Source organism: Lepidochelys kempii, chromosome 5, assembly GCF_965140285.1.
Source record: "Lepidochelys kempii isolate rLepKem1 chromosome 5, rLepKem1.hap1, whole genome shotgun sequence".
Lineage (NCBI taxonomy): Eukaryota > Metazoa > Chordata > Testudines > Cheloniidae > Lepidochelys > Lepidochelys kempii.
Window position 1 is genome coordinate 22,094,629 of NC_136384.1, and position 23,293 is coordinate 22,117,921.

Genomic DNA, 23,293 nt, shown 5'->3' on the forward strand with positions numbered 1-23,293 from the left:
TCAAACGTCGAGTTCTCAGTTTCCAGCTGTAAAAACCTCTGTGAACATTAAAGAAAAAATCAGATCCTGCTTGTCTCACTGCTCATTTATTTTTAAAATGAGTATCTCTGTAATTGACATTTTAGCCAACACCATTTTCAGTCTTCAATTTGGAAAAACCAAAACCCATGAATCGCAGCTGGTAACCTATATATATATATATACTCTTTGTCTGGGCCTGCTCAATCTGGTTCCTAAAGAACAAGTTTTATTTATTTATTTTTTTAAAGCCCCCGAAATTGCAGATCCCCCGTTAAGCCAGCAGTGCACATGAGCTCCCCTTGTCTGCGATTTAGCCATGTATGGTTGACTTTTAACTCCTTCGCCCTCTCTCTGGCTCTCCTCTGTCCCCCAAGGAGTCCCTGACTGTCAAAGGAAATGCGCCAAACACACCTATAAAAGCCCCTAACCGCCTTCCCAGCAAGGGAGAAGCTTAAAATCGGATCACACGGGAGATCTCTCCCATCTCTCCACAAGCCACAGAGGCACCCCCCCACCCCCACCTTTTCCTCCAGTCCCAGCCAGAGTGTCTCTCTCTCTCTGCCATTATGTTCAACCATCTTTTAACCAGGCCTCTCCGCAGGCTGCAGTGTCCGTGAGAGAGGCCTGAGCCCTGTCTGCCCGAGGCCCCCCCGTGCAGGAGCTGCCCCCCACGGGTGCGGGTCGCTGACCCTGCGGGGCAGCAGCAGGTCTGTTTGCATGGGGGTGCGGCATGTGCATGCAGCGGGTTCGCTTTCTCCCCACGGCCCGGCTGCTGCTGCTGCTGCTGCTGCTGCTCCCACGCGCGCTAGGCCCCGCTGGGCTGTGGCAGAGCGGCCTGGAGTGCGGCAGCCGCGGCTCTCTCCCCGGGCCCCGCGCTCGCCGCCGCCGCGGTAGCCGCCGCCGCCGCCCAGGGGGCTCCCAGGCGGCGCGAGGCCGCCGGGGGGCGGGGGCGGGGGGGGGGAGCGGGGAAGGAGGAAAGGGTGTCCCCTGTCTTCCACCGGCGGGACCCCTCCGCCACGGGGAGGCAGCCGGCGCCAGCGCGCAGGGCCGAGGTCACCCGAGCGCTACAGCTGCCAGGGCTTGAGGGCTGCAAAGTCCAGCACGACAGGGGGGTGGTTAGCGGCTCCCAGCCGCGGGAGGGGTTAAGGTGGGCGCCCAGGGGAGCGCCCTCTCCTCCAGGCAAGGCCCCTGCGGCCCCCAGCACCCTCTGGGGTGGGGTCCCTGAACTGGTCCAGCCCCCACCCAGGCCTCAGCTACGCTCTGAACAGGAAGGGGCTTTAGCTTGGTGCTGGAGACCATGTAGGGATTCTAGTTTGGGAACGGCCTCCCACCAGTGCGGAGGGAGATGGGGACCAGGAGTGCGGAGGGGACTGTGGTTGGGAGCCCCCCAGCGCAGGGAGAGGAGATGGGGACCAGGAGTGCGGAGGGGACTGTGGTTGGGAGCCCCCCAGCGCAGGGAGAGGAGATGGGGACCAGGAGTGAGGAGGAGACTGTTGTTGGGAGCCCCCCAGTGCAGGGAGAGGAGATGGGGACCAGGAGTGTGGAGGAGACTGTGGTTGGGAGCCCCCGCAATGCAGGGAGAGGAGATGGGGACCAGGAGTGCGGAGGAGACTGTGGTTGGGAGCCCCCCCAGCGCAGGGAGAGGAGATGGGGACCAGGAGTGCAGAGGGGACTGTGGTTGGGAGCCCCCCAGCGCAGGGAGAGGAGATGGGGACCAGGAGTGCGGAGGGGACTGTGGTTGGGAGCCCCCCAGCGCAGGGAGAGGAGATGGGGACCAGGAGTGCGGAGGGGACTGTGGTTGGGAGCCCCCCAGCGCAGGGAGAGGAGATGGGGACCAGGAGTGAGGAGGAGACTGTTGTTGGGAGCCCCCCAGTGCAGGGAGAGGAGATGGGGACCAGGAGTGTGGAGGAGACTGTGGTTGGGAGCCCCCCCAATGCAGGGAGAGGAGATGGGGACCAGGAGTGCGGAGGAGACTGTGGTTGGGAGCCCCCCAATGCAGGGAGAGGAGACTGTGGTTGGGAGCCCCCCCAGCGCAGGGAGAGGAGATGGGGACCAGGAGTGCAGAGGGGACTGTGGTTGGGAGCCCCCCAGCGCAGGGAGAGGAGATGGGGACCAGGAGTGAGGAGGAGACTGTTGTTGGGAGCCCCCCAGTGCAGGGAGAGGAGATGGGGACCAGGAGTGTGGAGGAGACTGTGGTTGGGAGCCCCCCCAATGCAGGGAGAGGAGATGGGGACCAGGAGTGCGGAGGAGACTGTGGTTGGGAGCCCCCCAATGCAGGGAGAGGAGACTGTGGTTGGGACCCCCCCAGTGCAGGGAGAGGAGATGGGGACCAGGAGTGCGGAGGAGACTGTGGTTGGGAGCCCCCCAGTGCAGGGAGAGGAGATGGGGACCAGGAGTGCGGAGGAGATTGTGGTTGAGAGCCCCCCAATGCAGGGAGAGGAGACTGTGGTTGGGAGCCCCCCAGCGCAGGGAGAGGAGATGGGGACCAGGAGTGCGGAGGAGATTGTGGTTGAGAGCCCCCCAATGCAGGGAGAGGAGACTGTGGTTGGGAGCCCCCCAATGCAGGGAGAGGAGATGGGGACCAGGAGTGCGGAGGAGACTGTGGTTGGGAGCCCCCCAATGCAGGGAGAGGAGACTGTGGTTGGGACCCCCCCAGTGCAGGGAGAGGAGATGGAGACCAGGAGTGCGGAGGAGACTGTGGTTGGGAGCCCCCCAGTGCAGGGAGAGGAGATGGGGACCAGGAGTGCGGAGGAGATTGTGGTTGAGAGCCCCCCAATGCAGGGAGAGGAGACTGTGGTTGGGAGCCCCCCAGCGCAGGGAGAGGAGATGGGGACCAGGAGTGCGGATGAGATTGTGGTTGAGAGCCCCCCAATGCAGGGAGAGGAGACTGTGGTTGGGAGCCCCTCAATGCAGGGAGAGGAGATGGGGACCAGGAGTGCGGAGGAGACTGGTTGGGAGCCCCCCAGTGCAAGGAGGAAATGGAGACCAGGAGTGCGGAGGAGACTGGTTGGGAGCCTGCCATTTCAGGGAGAAGATGGGGGTCAGGGACGCAGAAGGAACCATGAGAAGGAGAAGGGATGGGGTGAAGGGTGTGGAGGAGACCATGGTTAGGAGCCCCCCACTGTGGCTGTGAGGGATGTGGAGGAGACTGTGACGTGGTTCCGAGCCCCCCAGTGCAGGCAAGGGATGAAGATGACCGGTGTGGAGGAGACTGAGGTTAGGAGCTGCCCCAGTGCATTGAGGGGATGGGGCGAGGGACACAGAGAAGACTGGGGTTAGCAGCTGCCCCAGAGTTGGGAGGAGATGAGTGTAAGGCATGTGGAGAAGACTGTGGCTATGAACCACTTCTGTGTGGGGAGAAGGTGGCATGAGGATCAGAGACAGACAAGACTTTTGTCAGGAGCTGCTTCTTTAAGAGGAAGGGTTGGAGGGAAGAAAGCGCCATTAGTTATACCTCTGGGGGGATTGGTTAGGGTGGTGCAGAGAAAATCATGGTGAGGAGCCACCTCACTGAGAGCATGGGAAAGGGCACAGAAAAGATCAATGGTGGACAGGACAGCAATGGGGGCATAGAAGATCTTGATTTGGAGCCACCCTCAAGTGTGTGTTGAGGAAGCAAGGCCCTGGATTGGAGGATGGCAGAGGAAGCGGGGAACTTGGTTAGGAACTATCCCGGTGCTGAGAGGGGTGGGTGCAGAAAAGGCCTTGATGAGGAGCCATTCTAGACCTTTGGGGAGTTGAGTGGGTTGGGAAGACCTTGATCAGGACAGAGTCACATTTGGGGATGGGGGTTGTGGGAGATGAGAAGACTTTGGTTAGCAGCACCCGCTCCCTGCCCCCTGTGCTTTGTGAAGGTGTGGGGGAAGATCAGACCTTGGTTAACAACTCTTTTCCACCAGAGCCTAAAGAGGATTTAGAGGCAAAAGAAGTCACCACAGTGCTGTTGGGCGTGGGGAGAAGTGATTTCTTGTGGAAGCGGATTGTGGGGTGGGGAGAAAAATCATCTGTGGAGGGGAGAAAGCACTTGTTAGCGTTGCCCCAAATACTGTGAAGAGATGGGAGGATGGGAAGGAGAGGACCTTGGTTAGCTGCCACCCCAGAGCTGCCGGCATGAGGGGGCAGGTATGACGTTAATCGGCAGCCACCCTGTACTGTAGGGAGTGGAGGCAGAGAGGACCTTGGTTAGCAGTCACCCCAGTGCTGCGGCCGAGTCTGCCTTGTGCAGCAAGAGAGATCCTATGAGGATTTTTATTGCAGTCTCTTTGTTAGCTACAGACACACACGCTCACAGCTTTCAGCCAGGTTGTGGGAGGTAAGTGGGGGAGGAGAGGAAGGGAACGTTTATGGGGTGGAGTTGGGGTGTAAGGATGTTTGTATGCAGTGGGGATATGATTGAAATAGGGGGACATGATTGAAATCACCCCCATATCCAAAGAAGAAAAGAGCCCCTGCAATTTTCAGGGACTTGTTGGCAACTCAGCGAGGGTTGCCATAGCTTTTTATGTAGGGTGACCAGAACCGGCTGAAACTGGTTTGAGGCAGATCAGCTCCTGAACACAATGCAGTCACTGAGCTACTACAGTGGGATAGCTTCCTCCCTTCATGGCAGCCAAAAGCAGAGGAGCTTGCAGAAAGATACCATCCCAAAACAGTATGTGAATGCACACTTTAGACACACTGCACTGGTATGTGGCTAATGTAGTCATAAAGGATTCTTTATATAAATTTACATATTTGCAGTAACTGAGATTACTTTAGCTTTTCATTCCTTTTTATGTTTAAAGAATGGGCAAGAGCTGAGATTTATGACCCTTATTCAAATATTTTTGGTTTGCAAGGGTGGGACACTGGTTAAACTAAATAAAAATGGATTGAATGATTTGTAATTGTCGTTATGCTTGTGACTGAAGAATGCTGCTTTGCATGCTGTTTTATTTACAGGGTGTTGTCTTACGGTTTTCTTCGTTATAAGATGTGAAGGGGGGTGCTGTGTCTTTCTTAAAGGCCAAAGGAAACAGTATTGTTGTAGGATTGTGCATAAAAGCATTGCAAAGATGCTGTAAGGCATACTCTTTTTTTTTTTTTTTCTTGTAGGCCTATTGATTGGGGCTGCCTTTAACCCTTTCATATTTGCAGAGGTAATGCATCTCTGACAATAACTGAGCATTGGCTAAAAAATCTTTCAAAGGTCAAGGTTCACAAGGTGAGATATGGTATTTTGAGTATGACTATAACAACAGTATGAAGCTACATGTATACAAAAACTAAATCTGACTTCTGATTGCACACCTGACACATTAGTGAAGAAACAATGGTTTCAATGTAGGTGAAGAAATACTATTAACCTCATCCAAGTTTAATGGGATTAAAGCTATTGTTTGTAAAGACTTACTGATACCCAGGCTAAATACAATATCTTCATTTATATATCTCATAGATGAGGATTTTTTCACTATTCAGTCATACAGAATAGGCCTCTGAGTGACAATCATAAATTGTGGACCACATGGCAGTGAACTATTCTGCATTGCAGTACAGCATTACACATTTTGAATGTTCCATCTAATTATTTATAAATTGATTGCATGGCCAAATCTAGGTAGCCTACTTATTATTTCTGAATTAACAACTTTAATGTAATACTGGTATTTTATATATGTTTTATGTATAGGTGTATAATATATATAAAATATACTAAGTTGATTGTGTTTCTTAAACTGTATTACACCGAGAGGATTTTGCAGCCAAGTGGAAGGATATATTTTAGAGCTTTGATAGCGTTCCAGTGGATTATTAGTGACATAAATTATAATATTGAGCAGTTATGAAATAAGAATAGGAAACCGAATGGGCAGTGCATCAGCTGCTAAGGGATGACTGCTTTTAACCAAAGCTTCACAGCAATGCATAATGGACAGGATTTTTTTGTCATCTAAAAAATAAATGTGTACTTAGATTTGAGCTGGCATTTGCATCTTAAACTGAAAGCTGGAGGCTTCAGAGAGAGGGAGAGGGGGAGAGAGAAGAAAGCAGTAATGATTATAGCAAAGGGAAGAACAAAGGCTGTTAGAGCTTACACACTGGAACACTAAACATTTTGCCTTGGGGATTCTTTTGCTAGAACTGTTACTTCCTAAAACAGGAAATCAGTAACTCTCGAATCTTATCCAGTATGATTTTCACAAAGCTAACCAGTCCTGGCTGTAAGCTGGTTTTATAAATCTACAGTCAAGAAAAATATGGAGGAAAAATATTGAAATATTCTAGTGTGAAATGAGGTTTTTTTCTTTGTGTTCAGCAGAGTAAAGTAGACAGTCTTAAAAGCCTTGAGAATTTTTGGATTGGGTAAGTTGTATGGTGGCTGTTGATAGGCAGGGTGTCTATATCAAAGAGTGACAAATATATAGGAACCTTTTTATTTCTGACTGCAGTAGATTACATAACGTATTTGGAAGTGAATTGTGATACAATGAAAGTGGCATGTTAAATGTTTAGCCAGAAAATATTTTATATAGTTTTATATGTAGGTATAATATATTGTGTTTCTCAAATTTGATAGGGTGAATAGCTTGCATGGTGGAGTAAAATGCCTAACAAATCACTGTGCTATGATTTCTTTTAATAGTTTACATAATTTCTGAGTGCAGAGGTTCTATATTTGACTATAGACATCTGTAACAGAATTATGCTTGCAAACACGAATCCATGTTGCATAATAGGAATAGTATTTATTGCTGATGATGATGCATGCTCTTTTCCAAGTGTCAGCTAAAATTCATATGGTTACATGGGAGCACCTTTCATTTCATTTTTTCCCACCAGAATAGTAAACTATTTTAAAACTGTAGGTACTTGAATTGAACAAAACTCAGTGTATGTGTTTTATTTGGTTTTTGGCACTAGTTCTGCGTTATCCATTTTTTATTTTTATTTTTTGCAACGGATGTCTTATTTACATTTGTGAGGAAGTTTATACTGTAACATGAGAAACCGGAATAGATGCTGGTTTATATGGTACTTCTGGTGGCTTTGTTTTTTCCACGTAGGCCAGCCTTTTCAGTTGAAAATGCTGCTTAATGTTAGAAGGTTTGATCCTCTGTATCAGTAATCCTGAGCTCATCTTGGATTGAAGATTATCTTGGGTATTTGATCTTGAACAGAGGGATAATGATTTATCAGGTTCCAGGTCTCCTTTGAATGAAACAGCTAGGTTTCTGTTTCTTGGAAGTATGACTGTAAGGTAGAACATACATATGCATACTGATTCCTGGAACTGAATGTGAAAATATTGACCCTTATGTTTTCAGGGCCTGTTCTCTTTGCTGGTGTTGCGCAGACAGGCCTTGCCTGATTTGGAGTGCTCTCACTGAGATTCCCTGTAGCTGCTTCATGTTGCTTTTGAGCAAGAATTACCATCCACTTTGGAGAAGAGTGTATTAGTCTGAGTGGAGGAAATAAATGGAAGAAGGAGTAATTAGAATATTATTCCTTTTTTTTTCATTAGATTCAGGATATCCAGAGCTGTTAAGTTACCATTATAAATTCTTATGTTCAGGTGTCTGTAACTTAATGTTCCAGCCCATTTTACATACAAAAGATATCAGAGTAGGAGAGAGCTATTTTTGTAATAATCTTTCAAAACAGCATGCAAAAAAGAGAAGTTTTTGGGATTTAGATGGTTTTGGGGCTTATCTTCAGTTTAAGGAGAAACTATGGCGGCTGACAGACCCAAAACTTGATGTACCGTATTTAATCAAATTTGTTAGCAAAATGTAGGCAATTTTATGTCTGTCATCTTCCTCCACTGTTTTACTGTGGAGGTGGTCTGCTCAGCTTCAGAGGGTGGGGGGAAAGCAGTGCTTTGTAATGGCTTAAACTACAGCACTAATCCCCAGACTGTAGGGCAGGGGGTGCAGAGGACCGTTCGTGGGAGGGCATGGCAGGTCAAGGCTAGCCCTCATTGGGGGGCAGGGAGAGAGTGCAACCCAGCCCCGCCCCACCTCTGCTTTCTCTGCTCCCAGCCCTGTGCTGGCCCCCAGCCTCAGCCCCCTGCAGCAGCTCCAGCCCTGTCCCCGCCCTCAGCCTTGGCCACCAGTCAGGGCTCCGTTCCCAGCCCCAGCCCTTCCCCCAGCTGCAGCCCCATTCTCAGCCCCCTTACTCCTGTTCACGTCCCGTCCCCCCCACCCCTCCCCGGGAGCCATGGCCCCGCTCCTGGCCCCAGCTCCTGGGGATGGTGGTGCAGACAGGGGTACCTTCCCCCAAAATTGGAGACCACTGGCCCAGAGAATAGAGCACTGAACCAGGAGTTAGGATGCCTGAGTTCTGTTCCTGGCTTTGCCGCAGACCTGCTGAATCACTTTGGGCAAGTCACTTCCGGTCTCAGTTCCCCCATCTGTAAAATGGGGATAATGATACTGACTTCCTTTCTAAAGTGCTTTGAGATCTACTGGTAAATGCTGTGTATTATTATCATGTTAGTGAAAAATCTGCTCTCTGGCTGCCAACCAAAGTTTGGCAATAGCAAAGTTTGAAAAGCCGCATTTGGTTCTTTTTGACTAGAAGAATGGGACATGGGCACACAAAGCATATACAGAAGAGAAGAACCAAAATGAGGGATAGGTATTTAGAAATGTGGCACCCTTCCTACTATACTCAGAGGAGGAGGGCTCACCAGCTGGGAAGCCAGTTGGTTAGGTTCTGTGAATATTAACCTGATCCTGAGTAAGTAATGTACAGTGTACTATGTTACTGTTCTGTTGTAACTTTGCCTTAATAAACAGTACAAAAGACAATCCCAACAACAGCAAAAACACAACCAAGAAGTAGGCCATTAGGAGTGAGAACTCCAGATAAAACTCCAGAGAATTCCCCTTCTTCTCCTTTCACTTTCTTCCCCCTCTGTCTCCACCAAGAAGTTAATTCTGCATTAACAGCCCACTTTGTAGACAATTGATGATTGGAGGTGGAAGAAGATTTTCAAGCTTCCAAAGAGTCATAAACCACCAGTGAGATTTTTTTAAAGTAGAAAATATCAGTGTGTGATTTGATTTTTAAAAAAAAAAAATATGGAGGCTTTGTTAGCGTAATTATAACAATTGTGAAAACAAAAACTAACCTTTCAACAAATCAGACATTAAAAAATTCCAAGATATAGTACCCATCATTTAAAAACAAAACAGCAATTGCCAACAGTTAGCTATTATAAGCATAGGAAATTGTTGGCAAGTGGCAAACTACTGAAGTTCTCTTAGAGATCCAAAACAAAACATCGTTTTGTGATAGTGGACCGTTGTTGGCTTGCCAGTGCTTGGTAGTCCATAGCTGTAAAACTCAGCTAAGGTGTATATGCAAATAGTGGTCTTGCCGTACCTTATAGTAAAGATTTCATAGATTTCGTACAAAGATTTCGTACAAAACTTTCGTATTTTTAAGGCCCCAAACCTGAACCCATGAGCAAAGACTGATTGAAAGAGCTTTGTCTCTAGGAACTACAGAAAGCTAGGGGAACATAATGCTGATTTCCAGCTCTCTGCTCAGCCTGTCTGGAGCTGCTGTTGCACCCTATGTGAAGAAATGGATGCAGACCAATGCCTCTTGAGGCACCCAAATTAGTTGTGCGTCCCAGTGGACGCTATTATGCATAGACCTACATCCTTGGCTGTTCTCTCTGTTAAATTATAGAAATACACTATGGATATATTCTGTCTGGCATGGATACCTGTATGTGTCTGGGGTCTCCATAGCTTCACTGTCCCAACTATAGACTTCCGATGCTTTCATTCGTAAAATGTTTTCTTAAAATGGCACATTACTTGAGCTCAAGTCTTCATTATTTTTACAAAATATATCACAGTACACTGTGAAGTATTATAAATAAATAAAACCAAACTACAATTGTCAAAATCAACAAAGTACATTTTGTGATGCATTGTCTTTGTTAATTGTTGGCTTACAGTACTTGCTTATTCACAAAATGTCAGTAATTGACAAATCAGTCTCCCAGGTATTAGTGTGGATTAGCAAGGTTCTGCTGTACTTCAGAAATAGGGTAATACAGATATGAGTTAAAAAGAGAGAATATTAAATTTTTGTTAAAGCAATTTTTATCCCATCATATATATTTGATAGTTTGCTTTTAGCGTTGCCTTTAGTTTACAATGCCACACAATAATAATCTGGGAGTATAATGTAGTCAAATCTCATTCCAGGGGAAGGTTAGTGATAGAAAGGTAAGAGAGGTGTCATTTGATTTGTAAACTCTACAGAAGCATAATTTCAGTGGTGTCACCCTCCGCAGCATGGCAGGAGAGATTTTCTGTCTCCCCTGGCTCTCAGCTCCATGTCTCTGGTTGCTGGAAATTTTGGTAATACAATGTCGTGAGAAGTGGGTCGAGTTTGGTATTATTCAAAAGCCATATCTCCAGTGCAGTGGTTTTCAAGCAGGGGTCCGGGGCTCCCTAGGGGGTCACAAGCAGGTTTCAGGGGCCTGGGCAGCCTGTGACTCCTCTATTTGGGGAAGCTGTGGCCCCATCCCGAGGCCCACTCCTGCTCAGCCTCTTCCCCTGGAAGCCCTGCCCATGCTCCACCCCTAGCCCCGCTCAGCCCCCTTGCCTGCCTCTTGCGCCTGATTGTCCCCTCCCCAAGACCTCCTCCTGCCGCTCGCATCTCTTTGCCCCCTCTCCCAGACACCCCCCCCCTGCCAGCCAGCCAGCTAGCTGAGCCAGTCGGCTGGCCACTCACGCAGGCTCCCCTCTCTCCCCCAGTCTCCCCTGCCCACCAAAAGAGCCAGGCGGTTGCCTGTTCATTCGCCTCTTTTCCCCCTCCCCTAGGGGCTCCTCGCTGGTCGAGACAGCTAGCCAGCCACTCATGCACCTCTTTGCCCCCTCACTCAGAGCCCTCCCCCAGCCTGGTCACAAACATGCGCGTGTGTGCCTCTTTGCCCCATCTCCCCAGCTGCCGGCCAGCCAGCTAGCTGGCCACTCATGTGCGTGCTCCTCTTCTCCCCCAGTGCCCTCCAGCCAGCTGTCCACTCATGCACTTCTTCGCCCCTGCTGGCCAGTTGAGCCAGCCAGCCTCTTCACCCCCTCCCGCAAGACTCTCATGCAGGTGGAGCTGAGATGGGAAGAGGACAAGTGGGACTGGGGCCTTGGGGGGAAGCCCATGAGGGACTGCAGGCGGGGCGCCCACCCTTTCAGTGGCGGTGTGCTCCAAAGGTGGCGGGCAGGCTGTTTGGGGAGGCTTAGCCTCCCTTGGCCTTTTATATCTGCCGCCTATGTTCAAGGGTCCACCAAGCATGACTAACGTTAGACTTGCTAGGGTCCAGGGCAGACAGCCTAAGCCTTACTGAATGGGACTGCAGCCTGGGGCACCGAGCTCCACCAACAGGGATTGAAGCCAAAGCCTGAGCAATGTAGCATCAGAGTGCCCCCTGTGGTGTGGGGCTCTGGGCAGTTCCCCTGCTTGCTACTCTCTAAAGCTGGCCTTGTCTTTTATATGCAGAAAAAAGGTTGATGGAGAGTGGTGAAACACTGGAATGCATTACCTAGGGAGGTGGTGGAATCTCCTTCCTCAGAAGTTTTTAAGGTCAGGCTTGACAAAGCCCTGGCTGGGATGATTTAGTTGGGGATTGGTCCTGCTTTGAGCAGGGGGTTGGACTAGATGACCTCCTGAGGTCCCTTCCAACCCTGATATTCTATGATTTTGTGTGGCACAGGTGGGCTGTGAAGTTTTTATAACATGTTGGGGAGAGTCTCAGAAAGAGGTTGAGAACCCCTGCTCTGGGGAACACAGTGGTACCAGACATGACAAACCAAGAACAATGATGTAGTTATATATCTGAGAAAATGTTATGTTACACTTTAACACAGGGATACATTGCTTACATAAAAAAGACACTGATCTTTGATGATCCTAGGGAAGTTAGCCTTGACATGTAGGACTGAACACATTTATTCATTAAAGTCAACTTCGGTATTGTCTCCATATAGGGCACCACTGCTAGACATGTTGTCACACTGATACTCGTCCGAGCCCCACTTGTACATCTCTGTACAAGGCAGGCTGCTGACCAAACATTAGCAGGGGTGGTGAGCATCTGGTGTTTGCACACAAACACTTGATTAGCTTAAGGATTGATTCGGAAGCACGTGGTATTTTGCACATAACTGGTGTGATCAGTCCATCCTCCAAGACACATCAATGGCCAATAGGGGAGGGTAGTTTTGGATGCGCTTGATTATCCTGGAGCTATTCCATTACTTGATGATTTGCCTCCCCTTGTTGACGGCAATTTTTCTCTTTTTGTCTGCTTCTTGGAAAACATCCACCAGTGTAGCTCCGCAAGTGTCATAATATTGGTCTTCAAATGGTAAACTCAGCAGATGAACATCTCCGTAGCATTTATGACCTCATCAGTGACTGTCGTAGCCATTCCGAGCATGTTTGGAGTGAAGAGAGAATCTCTGGAGGCTGAATCAAATGCTTTCTAGTAAGATAATTCAGTCTTTCCAACAGCACTTGTAGTCGTAGATTATACACCAATGCACCCAGTTGTCGTGGAAACCTCTTTTTCACTCAAGCACTGGTACATGAGGTTCTGTGATAAAATGACAGCCTTGGCTCCATTTGCTTGCTGTCATACTTGGTGGTGCTGAAGTCACTGCAGCTACTGGTGTACCACCTAAAGAAGAACTACAAGTCATGCAATATTATTTTTTTGAGGTTTGGCATCAGCTGTGGATCCCTGAAACTCATACGTACCGCAGGACAAAATGCTTTTCCATAAAAATTTAGCAGCTGCAAACAGAGTCTGCATATAACTGTTGACGTCAGCACTTTCTTCCGCTTTTCATAGCACCATGTCTTTTGTGGCTTTTAAGGATAAGCGCTGTGATTCATTTCTGTGGATAGGGTCGCTAAAAGCTATATCCATATCCCATAGTTCATCTTCAATAAGTGCTTTAAGAGCCTTTCTGCTAAGCATCTGTTCCTCTTCAATCCAGCTCAAACCACATATTTCTCTGTACTTAGCTTCTGCATCAGCTATTGCTATCACTTTTCCATCCATTAGAGACTCTGTGAGGCAATTTTTGAACTCCAGCTGAGTCGCACAGTTTGCAGTAGTAAAATCAGCAATTGTTTCTGTTGAATTTTGCCTTTTGACACATCACATTACATACATTCTTGATATCATACTCGATGTGATACGCACTGTCCTAGGCGTGGACACCTTTTGGGTCAGTGCACTCACTTTACTTTCCATGCAACATTCTCCCTAAGAGTGATTTCACCAGCGTCACATGTTGAAACCGTGTTTAATGGAGGTCTTTGGGCTTTCGGCTTACTGCAAAAGAAACAGGTGTTCTTCTCAAAACACGTGCCCTGGGACGTTGTATAAGATGAGTCTCGCCAATAGCAGGCACTTTCTATGTCATCTTCAACTTTTTCTTGAAGCTCGATATATTGCCTCTCCAACTGTACCAAATTCAGTTTGTGTGCGCTGCTTGTAGCATGTAAGGTGCCACCAAACAATGTGTTTAACCTGGTCTGCTGCAGTGGTATTCTCCAAAGATTCAGCTACTAGTTGGTATTCTCCAGCTCCCCATTGACTCCTAAAAATAGTCAAGGCCAAAGTAAAAACAAGAATTTTGTAATCAGTTACTTTGGGATTGTAATTAATTATGTCAGATATGTTATGTAACTATGTGCATGCTATTTGTGGATGGATTCCCATAATTTATGGCTGGCTGCTGATGTCTTAACCAGTGCCTCATTACAACTCTTTTGGCATAATAAACAAAGCTGATAATCAGTACCACTGAACCATTTCTATTTTGCCCATGATGGCTGTGACCTGGCGTGCCTGGGGCTGACCTCATTGAAAATGCCAAGGTCAGGGCAGGCTGCAATAAGTAGAGCAGATTCTCACTAAACTTGTGATTAACATTGCAGTTACTAACTCACTAACTAGTCACAAACTGTACTCCTGATCTCCCACACGGGTTATCAAGAAGCTGAAAGAAATCACACAGCCTCCTTTATTGCATTCCAGTTCTCTGACTCCCAATCAGCACAAAGGTCCAGTACATTGAGAAGTTATTTAAAAACTTTGCTCACAATACAAAATGTTCTTCTGACCGCAAAGGGTCAATTGCGTTACCAGGTCAATATTAGTTCGGATCTTACCCAAAATACTACACTGCCAGCCAATCCTTTAGTGTTTAGAACTAAAGAAGAAAAAAAGAACAAAAAGAGAGTTGTTAAGTAGTAAAGCAATCAAAATACATACATAAGACTTCAAAGTCCATATATTAGGTTCTTAGCAGCATTGGTGAGTTTGCAGGCTTGAAAGTCCCTCTGGAATACATCCACAGCGTGGATGGGTCATTCAGTCCTCTGTTCAGAGCTTCAGTATGTAGAAAAGTTACTCCAGAGGTAAGAAGCAGGAATGAAGACAAAATGGAGACGATCCAGCTGCCTTTTATAGTCCTTTGCCATGCGGCTTGTATGTCCTTTGTCCCAAACACAAGCTGCCCAGCAAATGGCATGGAAAAGCTTTAAAATTCTCTGTCCACAGGCATACCATATGCAGCAGACTGGATTAGATGAACTCTCAAAGTCCCTTCCAGTCCTACAATTCTATGTCTTACAGGATATTTATTCATAAAGAGTAACATATTTGGTATCTACAGAAAGCTTGTAACTTGTCAATATTCATAGTCATTGTGAGATGATTGTATGGGTAACATTTAAGGAATAATGTCTTTATACTGAAAGTATGTTTTATGGACTTAGAGTAGAAATTAGTCACCAGGAGATGTGTCTTGGTGGTGGCCCATACTGGCAAGGGAGAGGTGTCACCCCCTTCCATCTGGCCAGTGATCCAGTGCCAGACTCAATTGTTTAGCCTTGCAAAATACTAAGATTTTGAATAGGAAACCATCAGAGGAAACGACAAACAATCAAAATTACTTAAAGGTATAAGAGAAAAATTACAAGAAGACAGAGGTTCGCCCTGTTTGTGAATAGAAACAAAAGGCTGTTTTCAGTATAACAGGAGAAACACATTGTGAAGTGGGGATTCTTTCATAAACATTTGGATCCTGGTTCTTGAGAAACCAGACAGCTCTGCAACAGATTGAACTTTGAGGGGGGAAATATTCTTTATCAGATATCAATAGTTACCTTTCCTAAGCTTAGCCCCTAGTTCCCATGTTATGATTTTGTTGTGTATTGTAACAATTTGTTTCCACCACTCTTCTCTTGTTTCTCGTTAAATCTTTATTTTTTCTTAGATAAACCTACTTTTGTTTTATCATAAATGTTCACAAGTGCTGTATGGTTTACAGGAGCAGTGGTTTAAAGTAAACTTGGTAAACACTGCCCCTTTGGGTGCACAGAATCTGGAATGTATATGCATAGCCAGTGTCAAGGGCTGAACATCACAGGGGAATGATTGAAAGGGACTCAGGGATTTGGGTGTACCTATTGTTAATCTGCAAGGCGAAATTAGGGCTAGCATAGCCTAGAGGAGATGGCTTGAGAGGTTGAAAGGCAGATGGTGTCAGGGAGCTGACATCAAACTATTCCAAGAAAGACTCCCTCCAGCTAGAGAAAGGGCATAACAAGGCAATAGGTAACAAGGTGACACACACTCCTGGGTGCCCCAAGAACCACCATACCTCTTTCCCCATGAATCTAACCACGTTACACAGCAGGATGGATAAAAATCAATGATTTTTACTTTTTTTTATTTAAATTGGATTTTTTTTGATAAAATACTTTTTGAGGAAAAAAACTTATCTAAAGATAGTTTTAATTAAGGTACATTATAGCTCAAAGATATCTCATCATGGAATAGGGATTATAAATTCTAATTCTATAGTATGAGACAATATATTAATGTAATGTTTAAGAAAAGTTTTGTAAATGAGTTCTAATAGTTCATGGATTAACGACCCAATCTTGTGGGGTTCCACAGGTTTCTGTATAGATTATTTAGGTTAATCTTTCTATCTACCCAATGGAACTCAGTGCTCAGTCTAGAAGATACCATCAGAGATGCTTAATTTTGCAGTTCTCAAACTGTGGATTTGTGTCTCCAGAGGTAACATGCTTGTTAACAGCAAAAATGTTTTAAATAAATAAATAATATATAGAGCTGAGAAATAACAGACCTCAACTCTATTGTCCCTCTGCAAATCTGTGTAGATAGAGTCAATCCCTTACTTCTCTCTAAAAGTGCAAAGTTTCAAAAAGTTCAATGAATAGAAGATTGTTGGGGGCGGAATAGATTTGGACAAGGAGAAGAAGTCAAGGTAAATGTGAGAAGCGAGGGACATATGCTTGTTTTTTTTAAATATTATATGTTTACTGTTGAAGAAAAAAATCCAGAATATTTAACGTTGTTGTTTTAGTTAAATAAAACAATTTAAATGTCTCTCTAGTGATGTTCTCCTCCTAGTACAGCATGGCAAGAAAATCCTCCAAATATTAATGATTAACCTGTTGAATTGGAGATATTTATGAAGTCATTGGGAGGTGAACTATCTGCTTCAGTTACCTTTGGTAAATGAAATAACCAAACAATCATTCATTTTCTGATATTGCTGTAAAACTAATCTGAAAAGTTTTCAAAATAAATCACTGTTTAAAAATGGATAGTGTGTACCTTCTAAAAATTAAACCTATATCTATCTCTGAGTTGTGAAGAATATGTATTAAGGTTATAACAAACAACAAGAATGCACTTTTATATAGAAAATCATGATTAAATCGAGTCTTCCTGACTAGTGATTTAAATCAAATCCTCCGTGTTACACAGTCTCTCAATCCTTCTTCTGGCTCCCTCTTTTCTGCTCCATGAAGTATATCTTGTCTTCACCTTCCATGCCCTACATAGCTCTGCCAATACCTACATTGTAACCCCATCTCCTTATTCAAATACCTCTTCAATCTGCATATCTTTTGCAATTCCCACAAGAAGTGAGTCTACAATTGTTATGGTAGAGAAAACGGCTTGAGGCATTCAAAATGTGCATATGCCTACACCAATTTTTTTTTTCAAATTTGTAACTCTTACCTTTATCCCCTTCCTCACCTGTTTCTCTCCTTAACAGTTGTTCTCCAAATTCATATTATGTCTAGAACTATGCTGCTAATTATTTAGGGCAGAAACCACGTTTTTCTATTTGATCTGTAAAGCAACTCAGCACCAGTTTGAGTATTGTAAAAATAATAAATAGTAGTAGTGTGCAGAGAGCTTACCAGTGGCTAGCTTGAAGTGTTGTCAAATTGGGAAATTTCCCAGCATAGCTATGCCAAATAAGTTATTTTAGTGTAAGTATACAAGTATAAGTACCCATGTGGACATTCTACTCTGGAATAAATTCAGTTTTATCAAATGTCCCCACAAAGAGCTAGAACAATGTACCTTCAACAGAATAACTATTCCCATGTAGCTGTGTCGGGAAATTTCCCCACATAGACGTGCCCTATCTCCCAGTTAGATCATCAATAATGGATATCACTTCTTAACACCAGCCTAAACAAAAGCAAATATGTTACCAGTGACAGCTGATCAATAGTTCTGATGATTTGCTGTGAAAGGCAAGTACATTAAGGCAAACAAAAGCAGTACGCTAGTTTTCATGAGCTATCAGCTAGCATAACTTCTCCAGGAAATAGGAGTAACCACAACTCAAACTGTGATTCAGCGTGGTTTGAAATACTCAGAAGGCAACTAGGATATGGAAGAGGCCACTTTAACCTCAATCAGTAATACCTCTCATCCCTGCATAACACACAAGCTCCTTCTGGCTTATCAAAAATCCCACAATTTGATACTATGGGACAGCCAGAAGAGACAGGTTTCAGAGTAACAGCCGTGTTAGTCTGTATTCGCAAAAAGAAAAGGAATACTTGTGGCACCTTAGAGACTAACCAATTTATTTGAGCATAAGCTTTTGTGAGCTACAGCTCACTTCAGAAGAAACACTGCTTCAGAAATGCAGCTATTACAATAAGCAGGATTTTTGCTCTCTCTCCTAATAAAAGTTATTTACCCTACCCATAGTACCAATAAAGTGATGAAGTCAGTTTCCTTAATATTTTTGCTGAAGTGCTAGTGTGTCTCAGCTTCAGACGAATTTGCACCAAGCAACAGAACCTAATATAATTCAACATAATAAACAATTATTAAACTTAAAAAACAAAAAATCAAGTTTGTCTGTATGCATAAATTGCAATGAGTAGAAGAAACTTTAAAATCAGCCTCTCAATTTGCACACGTTTTTCAAAAACTTCTGTTTTTCTTTAGAAAACAGAAATCTCAGCAAGATACTTCTGGCAAAATCTTCCCAATATTAAAACTTTTAAATTAATGCTCACTGCAAAGAAAATCATGAATTACATTTATGAACTATAACTACCTAATAGTTGATTATTGCCTAAAACAGTTTAAAAATGTATCATGCCACTCAAAAAAATTTGTTAAGGATATTCAGCTATATTTCCTGAATCACTAAAAATCAAAAACATTACCAGTTGTTTAAAAGTGTATTCTCTATGCCATTATCTAAATCACTGATGACGATACTGGACAGAACTGGACCCAGAACTGATCCCTGCTGGACTCCACTTGATATGCCCTTCCAGTTTGACTGTGAACCAGTGATAACTATGCTCTGGGAATGGTTTTGTAACCAGTTATGCACCCACCTGATAGTAGCTCCATCTAGGTTGTATTTCCCTAGTTTGTTAATGAGAAGGTCATGTGAGACAGTATCAAAAGCCTTACTAAAGTCAAGATATACCACATCTACTGCTTTTCTCCAATCACAAAGCTTGTTACCCTGTCAAAGAAAGCTATTAGGTTGGCTTGGCACAATTTGTTCTTGACAAATCCATGCTGTTACTTATCACCTTATTATCTTCTAGATAGACACAAACTGATTGCTTAATTATTTGTTGCATTATCTTTCCAGGTACTGAAGTTAAAATGACTGGTCTGTAATTCCCGGGTTGTCCTTATTCCCCTTTTTATAGATTGGCACTATATTTGCCCTTTCCCAGTCCTCTGGAATCTCTCCCGTCTTCTGTGACTTTTCGAAGATAATCGCTAATGGCTCAGATATTTCCTCAGTCAGCTCCTTGAGTATTCTAGGGTGTATTTAATCAGGCCCTGGTGACTTGAAGACGTCTAAGTAATTTTTAACTTGTTCTTTACATATTTTAGCCTCTGATCCTACCTCATTTTCACTGGCATTCACTATATTAGACATCCAATTGCTACTAACCTTTTTGGTGAAAACTAAACCAAGAGTCATTTAATGCTTCTGCTGTTTCCACATTTTCTGTTATTGCCCCCCTCCGCCCCCATTGAGTTACAGGGCTACCCTGTCATTCATCTTCCTCTTGCTTCTAATGTATTTGTAGAATGTTTTCTTGTTCCCCTTTATGTCTTTAGCTAGTTTAATTTTGTTCTGTGCCTTGGCCTTTCTAATTTTGCCCCTACGTCCTTGTGTTATTTGTTTATATACATCCTTTGTAATTTGACCTAGATTCCACTTTCTGAAATGTGTTTGGTCTTGTGGGTTTGTCACATCTGAGGTGAGAGACATTTGCAAAGAATAGGGGACCCTTTGCCAATGATTTTTATGTCACGGGGGCTAGTTTTAGCAACTGTTTTAGATGGACAGGAAAGAGAGAAGATGACGTGGATATGAAAGAGACTGGAGAGGAGGAAGTTGCAGTAATTTAGATGGGAGCAGATCAAGGAATAAAGGTAATTTTAGCTGTTGGGATAGAGAGAGAAATGTTCAAAATGTGGAGGGGGAAATGCAAACTTTGTACTCAGTTTGGATGAGAGGACAGAATGAAGGGCAGGAGATGAAGATCACACAGAGATTTCAAGTCTAAGTGACAGGGAGGATGGTGGTGATAATAAGGAAGGAAAATGGGGTAAGTGAAGAGGGTTTAGGAGAAAATGAGCTTTATTTTTGACCATGTTACACTTAAGTGGTTAGGAAAATATCTTGAAGGGAGGTTGCTGAGGCAGCCTAAAATTCGAAGTGGAAACACAACACAAGTCAGGAGTGGAAAAGGTAAATTTGCAAGTCATCTTCATAGAATGGTAACTGAAATTGGGTGAGCAAATAATGTTGCTCAACTATAAGGTTTAGAGGGAGAAGAAGGGGCCCTGAACCCATGTAGGTCCCACAAAGTGGAGAGGGGCGAAGGCACTGAAAAAGCAGTTGGTGGTAAGAAGAAAACTAAAGAAAGGACAGTTTTACAAAGGCTAGATAAAAGGACAGGATATCAAGGAGGGAAGAAGATGATCAGCTGTATCAACAATAGTGGAGGAATGAAGGAGAATAGGGACTGAGCATATAGGGCCCAAGATGTAATCAAGAAGTGATTCTTAGAGACTATTCTTATTGAATAGTAATTTGAGAAACACTGAAAGAATTGGAAAAGAAAAAAGGTTGTTTAGCATAACCAGGTTCACAGAAGTTGCAATCAGTCGTGTCTGCTTGTAAATGAGAGGGCAGAACCAGACCTCTGAGCTACAAGTATAGAGCTAAACCCATCCACTGAGGAGGCTGCTAGGTTATTCTGTTTCCATACATTGGGCTGACAGATCTCCTACAAAGCATCAGGCTGTTTTATACCGATTGCTTCAGTTTTCCTCTTTACAGATCAAAACAAAACCAAAAAAAAACCTTTTCAGTTTCAACGTTAATTTATAGTAGCTTGGCCTCATTCCTGGAAGACTGTTTTCCCCCAGTCTCCTGTCTGAGGCACTGCACCAGTACTGTCGCTCCAGCTCTAAGTGAAATCTGAGACAAATAAAAAAGCTAGGACACAACAATGCTTTTTTTGTTCCTTTCCCCTGCTCGAGTGTTTGAAAGGATAGTTTTGTTTGTTTTGCTCTTAGGACTAGAGTCCCTCCAACTCAAACCAGTCCAGCCACAGAGCTTAGGGAGGAGTGATGGAGAATCCCTTTAGTAAATTCAAAATGCCTTCATTAACCCCTCAGCATGGAACCCCCACACCAGGGAAAGAGCTACTGCTACTAAACCGCCTGAGAGTGTTTCAACATGGAATATGTGAACTTCCTCCACTTCAGATCCACAACAGCTGTGATAAATCAACATTTCAACACAGGTTCTAGGAAACCAGGGCAGTAGTGGTAAGGGCCCCCAGTCATAGATTTCCTGCTGCAGCAACTTTCTTCCCATACCAAGAGTCAGCATGGTTTTCTGCCTTTCTATCTTAGCAGCCATGTAGGGGGGGCCCCAGAGGATCCAAAGAAATGGAGTGTTTCCAGTGGCAAACCAGTGAATTCTTGCCCAGGTTCCCACTTTCCGTTTCTATAGATAGCTCGCTGGGGCTTGCTATCTTCTTTTGATGCTACACTCATACCAGAGATTTGCTTCAATGGAACTTGTGTGATGAACTGAGTTAAAATGATAAACAGGAAGAAAATAAAGAGGCAATGAAACAGCAAGGCAGTATTTTCCCTTCAGCTCAGAAATTGACCCTTTTCATGCTGTTCTCTGGATGTAATTACTTCAGATCAGGCACTTTCAAAGAAACAATGTGAACAGTCATGAACATTTACTACATACATAGAAGCAAAGGAGATTTCCTTTTTCTCCCAGAACGTGATGCTGAAGATTAAACATTGGTAAAAGATATGAAGGCCCACAAAAGGGACTTTCTACCAAAGAGCCTGTTGATAGGTGAGTGGACTCTTCCCTGAAAATAAAGAAGCAGTGAGAGGCAAAAAGGCATTCGTTAAAAAGTGGAAGTTAAATCCTAATGGGGAAAATAGAAAGGAGCATAAACCATGGCAAATGAAGTGTAAAAATATAATTAGGAACGCCAAAAAAAAATTGAAGAACAGCTAGCCAAAGACTCAAAAAGTAATAGCAAAAAAATGTTTAAGTACATCAGAAGCAGGAAGCCTGCTAAACACCCAGTGGGGCCACTGGACGATCGAGATGATAAAGGAACACTCAAGATTATAAGGTCATTGCAGAGAAACTAAATGAATTCTTTGCATTGGTCTTCACAGTTGAGGATGTGAGGGAGATTCCCAAACCTGAGCCATTCTTTTTAGGTGACAAATCGGAGGAACTGTCCCAGATTGAGGTGTCATTAGAGGAGGTTTTAGAACAAACTGATAAATTAACAGTAATAAGTCACCAGGACCAGATGGTATTCACCCAAGAGTTCTGAAGAAACTCAAATGTAAAATTGCAGGACTACTAACTGTCGGCTGTAACCTATCATTTAAATCAGCTTCTCCCAAATGACTGGAGGATAGCTAATGTGATACCAATTTTTCAATAGGGCTCCAGAGGTGACCCCAGCAATTCAGGCCGATAAGCCTGACTTCAGTACCAGGCAAACTGGTTGAAACTATAGCAAAGAACAAAATTGTCAGACACATAGATGAACATAATTTGTTGGGAAATAGTCAACATGGTTTTTGTAAAGGGAAATCATGCCTTACCAATCTACTAAAATTCTTTGAGGGGGGTCAACAAGCATGTGGACAAAGGGGATCCACTGGATACAGTGTATTTAGATTTTCAGAAAGCTTTTGACAAGGTCCCTCAGCAAAGACTCTTAAGAAAAGTAAGCCGTCATGGCATAAGAGAAAATTGGTTACATGGATTGGTAACTGGTTAAAAGATAGGAAACAAAGGGTAGGAATAAATGGTTAGTTTTCAGAATGGAGAGAGTTAAATAGTGGTGTCCCCTGGGGTATGTACTGGGCCCAGTCCTTTTCAACATATTCATAAATGATCTGGAAAAAGGGGTAAATAGTGAGGTGGCAAAATTTGCAGAAGATCCAAAACTGCTCAAGATAGTTAAGTCCCGGGCAGACTGCGAAGAGCTACAAAAGGATCTCTCAAAACTGGGTGACTGGGCAACAAAGTGGCAGATGAAATTCAGTGTTGATAAATGCAAAGTAATGCACGTTGGAAAACATAATCCCAACTATACATATAAAATGATGGGGTCTAAATTAGCTGTTACCACTCAAGAAAGAGATCTTGGAGTCATTGTGGATAGTTCTCTGAAAACATCCACTTGATGTGCAGTAGCAGTCAACAAAACGAACAGAATGGTGGGCATCATTAAGAAAGGGATAGATAATAAGACAGAAAATATCATATTGCTTCTCTATAAATCCATGGCATGCCCACATCTTGACTACTGTGTGCAGATGTGGTCGCCCCATCTCAAAAAAGATATATTG

At 44.3% G+C, this 23,293-nt stretch overlaps 1 protein-coding gene across 6 annotated transcripts in view; it reads left to right on the top strand.

The window, feature by feature from the left end:
• The first annotated feature begins 594 nt into the window (after window positions 1–594).
• Window positions 595–23,293, top strand: part of ZNF532 (zinc finger protein 532) — an 81,039-nt gene continuing 58,340 nt past the window's right edge. Inside the window, exons 1-2 of one of the 6 annotated variants that reach the window (XM_073343648.2) lie at window positions 595–728; window positions 5,116–5,224. Coding sequence is in view for 1 of the 6 variants with exons in the window: in XM_073343643.2 (XP_073199744.2) it covers window positions 4,624–4,672 (49 nt within the window). In the remaining 5 variants the exon portion in view is untranslated. Of the gene's footprint in view, window positions 729–4,042; window positions 4,334–4,417; window positions 4,707–5,115; window positions 5,225–23,293 lie in introns of those variants that run through there. The other 5 variants (XM_073343647.2, XM_073343646.2, XM_073343650.2 and 2 more) reach the window with 5 other exon arrangements.